This window comes from Benincasa hispida, chromosome 12 (genome assembly GCF_027475165.1).
Source record: "Benincasa hispida cultivar pf3 chromosome 12, pf3_genome.v1.1, whole genome shotgun sequence".
NCBI classification, from domain to species: domain Eukaryota; kingdom Viridiplantae; phylum Streptophyta; class Magnoliopsida; order Cucurbitales; family Cucurbitaceae; genus Benincasa; species Benincasa hispida.
Window position 1 is genome coordinate 77,226,146 of NC_143489.1, and position 6,590 is coordinate 77,232,735.

General features: G+C 32.0%; 1 protein-coding gene across 2 annotated transcripts; it reads right to left on the bottom strand.

Annotated features, from left to right (window-relative positions):
* Positions 1–2,903: 2,903 nt before the first annotated feature.
* Positions 2,904–5,759, bottom strand: LOC120092770 (soluble inorganic pyrophosphatase 1). Of its 2 annotated transcripts, XM_039050965.2 has the most exons (10): positions 5,662–5,759; positions 5,485–5,543; positions 5,253–5,375; positions 5,125–5,153; positions 4,324–4,389; positions 3,907–4,014; positions 3,667–3,732; positions 3,453–3,573; positions 3,268–3,349; positions 2,904–3,176 (listed from the first exon to the last, which is right to left on the bottom strand). In XM_039050965.2, the coding sequence occupies exons 3-10, from the start codon at positions 5,371–5,373 to the stop codon at positions 3,134–3,136; spliced, it is 636 nt and encodes a 211-aa protein (XP_038906893.1). In that variant the 5' UTR covers positions 5,374–5,375; positions 5,485–5,543; positions 5,662–5,759; the 3' UTR covers positions 2,904–3,133. The 2 variants fall into 2 exon arrangements, with proteins under 2 accessions (XP_038906893.1, XP_038906894.1); XM_039050966.2 differs by lacking the exon at positions 5,662–5,759 and having other exon boundaries at positions 5,485–5,653.
* Between the last annotated feature and the right edge of the window lie 831 nt (positions 5,760–6,590).

Sequence of the window (6,590 nt, forward strand, 5' to 3'; positions counted from 1 at the left end):
TGTGACCGTTTTAATGTTACAATTGAAAAGAAAAAATGTTTTGATGGTTACAAATATTGTAACCGATTGATGGTTACAATAAAAAAAGTTTTAATATGCATCACTTTTATAGATCTAAAATATTTTCCTATAAATTAACGACAAAGATTTCAGTTTTGAAATATAGATTTCTTTCCCTCTCTATTTTCATCTCTTTGATTTTTTTTTTAGTAAGTATTTCTTTGATTCCATTCCTTTCTCCGACAACTACACGTTTGAGATTGGAGGTTGTGTAAACCTAGGGGAGCAAGCGGCAATTGCAATTTAGCATCAAGGTCGCGCCGATTTTTAAGACAGTAGATCCACGACACATCAACGATTGAGATTCAGAGTTGATGACAAACAACACAAGGTATATCTAGTGGCACCATGGAGATCATAACAATGCTTATTGGTACCATAGAGTATCCATTGTCTGCCAGTACCATTGAACCTCTACACTAGGCCAAGTGGTAGTGGTTCACTTTTATTACAGACGAAAGTTAGAGAAAAGTCAAGTGAATGAGATGTCAGCTATCGCTTCGAGTAGAGATATTATAATCGTCTGAGGTGTAACAACTCAAAAGTTTCATAAATTAATGAGGGTCATGATGAGTCTAAGTGCATGTTATGCTTAACTAAATCTATATAAGCAGTCAAAGTCATTCGTCAAAGGTACAGAGGGTGTGGGAGTATTTTTAACACATCTTCATCATCTTCACGATAGGTTACGGAGGGGTGTATCAGTATGCTCTGTGATTTTTTTGATCTGCCAAAATTCTCCCAAGAAATCTCATCTCTTATTAAATCTCTCTCCCTCTTTCCAAAACTCAAATCCCACAACGCTTGAGAATTCCCTTTCCCTACAAAGAATACAAAAGAAATATTTATGTTGGTGTCATCGTTGACGGCCTTGGTGCGTGTTTGATCATGACCAGAAAAGAGGAAATTCGTAAAGATCTTGGCTTCAAGGGTAAGTTGATCCTAACTCTTCCTCCTCTTTTATTTTGCATGTTGTAATTTTATGTTTAATACATAAAATTGGTTGTTCTGTAATTTTGCAATTCTATGAAAAACAAAATCGGGATTGATCCCGCTTTCGCTGTGGACCTTGGGGTTCTTTCAACTAGTGCTATCAACGACTGTTTAAATCATACCAGATACGAAAAACGACACATAGGCACAAGATGTACCTTGTGTGGGGTAGTCCCTTGGATATAGACCTTTCAAGCAGTGGCCATTTAGTCCAGGGTTCATTAGATAGTCATTGCAATTATGACTATCGGTAATCACAACCATTTTAATTTACTAGTTTGACTACGTGCATTGCACGAGTTTCATAACGCTGAAAATGAAATGTATATGTATAAGTTGAAATACAAGTCTTATAATTGATAATCATTTTTTTCTTTATATATGTTTTTTAATGGGTTTTTAAAATTTTTTTAATTGACTTTTTTATTTTTTGGTTTAAATCCTTGATAGTAAGAGAAGAAACAACTAATATATTTGCATTTATAATAAGAAAAAAATTAAATAAAAGCTAATCACTTTTATAAGAAATAGAAACCTATATCTAATATATTTATAACTACTATTTAATTTCCTTTAGAAAAAAAAGGACTATTCTTTCATTTTTTTAAAAAAAGAAAAATTATCCAATCTCAATTTCAATTCTAGATAAACGTTAAAAACACATCATTCACGTTAAATGATAAGAAAAGAAGAAAATTTTGAAAGAGATAACCTACCTTAAACAAGTAAAAAAAATGGAGGTGTAATAGCTATTGCTCCTTAAAAAACAAAAAGGTAAAAAAAGTTTTAAATATATATATAGAGAGAGAGACGATCCTGACTATTGATAAAAAAAAAAACCTTATGGCCTATTTGGATTGACTTAAGAAAAAAATATTTGTCAAATATTTCTGACAAAAATTGTTGAAAAAGCTATTTTGAGTGATTGTCAACCCCTTCAATTTTTTCTAAAATGGATTTTTTAAATTAAATACTTGAAAATGCATTTCAAATACACTCTTTTAATGTCAAGGAAAAAACAAAAAAATGTGACAGTAATGTGTTAAAAAAATTAAATACGCTATGAAAAAGGGATTAACAAAATTAAAAAAAAAAAAAAAAAAAAAAAAAAAAAAAAAAAACCGTGAAAACTAAGATTTAAGTCAGCTATTTATAGAATTTAGATTTGAAATCCTAATTTGATTTTGCAAAAATAATTTGAATAGATAGATTTTTTTCCAAAGTAGATATTAGATAGATTTTTATTTTAGTTAGAGATAAATGTGATTTTTATTGTAATTTTTTCTCTTCATTTAACTTTAATAGATATTAGTTAGAGATAAAATGTGATTTTTTTATAATTTTTCAAAACAATTTTTTTTTTTTTAAAAAAAAAAAACCTTTAGTTAACACGAGATAGATATTAAAAATGTGATTTCTTTTTTTTCAATTTATTTAACCTGAAGTAGATATTAGTTAGAGATAAAATGAAATTTAAAAAAAAGTCATTTATTTAAGATGTAGTTAGAGATAAAATGTGACTTTTTTTAAAGCCTTGCAATATGATTTAGAGATCAAATATGACTTTTTAAAAAAAAAATTTTCTCTACAGGCCAAAAAAAATAAATCTTTTGATTTTTTTTACATGTGATACTCAAAATTAGCGGAAAAAGTTTATTTAATGATTTAAATGACAAATTGGAAAATCAAGACAGTATAGAATAGATAAGTGTATTAACATATACACTCCCTTTTTTTAATGAATCTCGTTTACAAATATCAGATCATTTATCAATAGCACTAAATGTCGATACTGTCAATTGATCCTGATCAGATAAATAACCATTTTCAATAGAATTTCTTTGCTAAAATTTGTTAAGAGAATATGGAGTACTCATTCAATATATTGATCAAATTCATAAAGGAAACAAAAAATAAACGGCTTAGACCTCAACATGGGATTAATCTAATCGAAACAAAACGAAAACAAAACAAAAACAAAAAAGAATAGCAGTCCCACATTACAATAGAACATGTTTGTTTGAAGTATAATCGTTGCGACGCCTTTTATTAAGGTGTTGGCGGGATGATTGGCATTGGTCTATCGCCTCAGGGTGTGCAGAATGTACTCAGCATAAAGATCCCTGCAAATTTATTCAATTCAAAATCTTGTAAGAACAAAGATTGAAATCAAACTAGAATGTAGAATTCATTGGATCTGACTGAAACACTTGCATTGAGTACTGTATAGCTTCAAGAGCAACGCCTGAAGGTAAGAATTCATTAACTGCCACCTCCTTGTTTTCATTTTTTTTATCTGTGATTCAACAATGTTAAGAAATTTTCATTCTAACTTCAACATGCATGTCAGGACCAACAAGAATATTTATCCAGATTTTCTAATAGATTTGAAAGGATACAGTCTTCGAAGAAGCGACGAATCTCAGAGAGACGATGAGGGGGAAGCTCTTTGATGTCGGTATAATGCTTGTATTCTGGATCATCAGCACAAACTGCAATGATCTTATCATCCTTCTCTCCCTGGATCAAAAGCAACAATTTTGTTAAATTATTTGAATGAGAGAACAAAACAACAAAGTAGGTTTTTGTTTCTTTCCATTGCTTCAAAATTACCTGATCAATCATGGGCATTAGTCCAATGGCCTTGGCTCGGAGAAAACAGCCAGGAAGAACTGGTTCCTACACAAACAAATCAATGGAATTTTTGTAAATCACCACACTGAATGAAGCTAAAACGTGAGGTAAGACAAATGCAGAGGCCAAAATTCTTCTCGAACTGATCTTATGTTATGAGATCATAAGATCTGTTTAAGAAGCATTTCAACTGAATCAGACAATTGTTCAGAGCATAACCTGCATAAGTACTAGAACATCCATAGGATCATTGTCTTCACACAGTGTACGGGGGATGAAGCCATAATTATGAGGATAGACCACTGATGAATACAGAATCCGATCAACCTGTTCGTTATGGACAGAGTCAGAACCTTCAGATATAAGAAGTTAAATCAAAAAACAAATTCGTATGGATGGAGAAAAACGTTTTCTAGATCTGAAACATATCATGTTTTATACAACAGAAAGTTCATGGCAAGTAAAGAAAGAAGAAAGCATTGCTGCAGTAGTTTTTCCTTTTTGTTTTTAATATCTTAGTGACTTTGACACACTTCAACTACTCTCATGAGACAAACTTTTGTTCGAATTCTTATTAGTGATCTGATGATATCTATTATATCTATTGATATCAGAGATTTAAGATAGTTCCAATACCTTGATCAACCCTGTCTTCTTGTCAAGTTCATATTTGACTTTGCTTCCCTTTGTAATCTCAACAACCTGTGTTGTTCCATCGATCAAAATAAATTGAAAACGTGAAATTCTTCTTTGGTGAGAAATGGGAAAAAAACAAAATTGGGTTTGCTAGCAAAAGAAATCCTAAACTTGGATTGCAAAGATACATTTTTTTTAAAAAGCATCATAACTAGAAAGGTAATTCCAATTAAATTAAGTGAAAAGCACAAACTCTTGCACAGTATGGAGCTTCTAAACTGATAAGACATGGCAAGTGACCAACTTTTGCATGTCTCATTCTCTTTGGATTTCATGTATCAATCCTAAAATTAGACAAGTCATATGGGCCACATACTAGAGGTTGGTAACGTTCTGTCCCTGTCCCCTTCAGATGGTGCCTCTTTTGTGTTCACCATTCCTGATCGGATCCCAGTATCTTTTTATTGGACCGAATACCTATTTAGGTTTGAAGGGGTCTAATACCATATTAGGTAACATGGGTTTTCATTTCAAAACCAGTTGGCAACGAGAGAAATAACCTATATATCTTATAGAGTGTGAGATCTGTGATTTTTCTAATGTGTGATCCTCAATCACTTTTCTATAGGATCATTTTTAGAGTTGAAACAGAATTCAGAGATTCATAATTTTGGAAGAAAGAACAATCAAACCAAGAACATGGCTTCTAAACAACTTTACTTATGTTAAATCTAATCCATGACCTCAATGCATAAATTTCCATCAATTTTGAACATACAAAAGAAAGAGGGAAAAACATACACAGTTGAAAATCTTGGGAGCATCAGGTCCTGCATAAAGGAAAAAAAAAACAATAAATTAAATTAAATCAGAACAATGATGGGCAGGGCCATAATTATGGTAAGGTCAAAAGAACGATATGAAAGTACCAATCTCAAGATCATGCCAAGGATGAGCAGCAACCGATCTTCTAGACAAAGAAGAAAGAATCCTCTCATTCAACCTCGGAACTCGATTCTTATCACCATTGGAATTCTCATCAGTAGTCATATCTAACCAAAACCCATAAAAAACAAACAAAAAACACCACCCATAATCAAATAGGCGATTGATTTCTCTATCGATCAAGACTAAAACGCATAAATCAAAAAGGGGTTGTACCTGAGAGATTTGAGAAGGGAGAAAAGAGGAGAGATTGGTAAATGGGTTGAAACAAAAACCTGCAAAAGAATTGGAATGAAGAAAAGGGAGAATGAAGATCGAATTTATAGAGAAGAAGGATTGAGAATGAAGAGCGAGTCAATTCGAAGGGGGAGAGAAGGAAGCTGCCTCTTACACCTGTTTGTTTACTTCGACGTTTCAAATTTTTTTTGGTTGGTTTTCACACGAAGAAGGGTTGCCCTTTGTAATTTGCATTGCTATTCGAAATTTATACGGTTGGTCCGATTTAGAGTAATTCGAAATTTGGCTTCCCTTTTAAAAAAAATTTAAATTTAGTATCGTTGACTACGTGTAAAAGTATTGTTTTAATCTTAAAATACGTGTGAGGTTAGACGCAACCTAGATTTCTCGTTCATTCTTCTCATTTCTCTCACTCTTTCATCTCGTTCTCCAATTCACATTGCTCTCTTTCATTTTTCCTTAACTTTTTCCTTTCTTTTGAATTCTTCCTCGCACTTCTTCCTTTCGCTTCTTCCTCTCATTTGTTCCTTTAGTTTCTTCCTCGTCAATTTTGTAGTTTTTTCCTTTGACTTTTTTTCTTCATTTGAATTCTCACTCTCGTTTTTTTCTCTCGTTCTAATTCACGCTCCAACTTACATTTTTTATTTGATAAGAAGACAACTCGACATAAACAGAAGATATCGCAAGAAACGGAGAACAACTGAAGAAAAGATGGTGGAAAAGGAATCTCGTTGGAAAAAGGGGGGAAATGACAACATAAACATAAATTGCTGGAAAAGAAAAGAGGAAAATAGCTGGAAAAAATAACTTCATAAATAGATTTCTGTTATTTAGGGTGAATGCAGATCTTCCTATATTATGTAATTTATCGTTGTAACTTAAATATGTATGGCAAACACACATGACCATACATACTTAAGTTAGAAAACGAGCTTTGATGCTCAAACTGTATAACTGCAATAATTTATCCGAACAGGGTTTTAGTGCTACATTAAGATTATTCTTTCACTCATCGAGTCGTGCCTTGCACAAACTATTCCTCTTTAGATGTTTTGCAAGGCACAATCATGGTCGAATATGTTGGT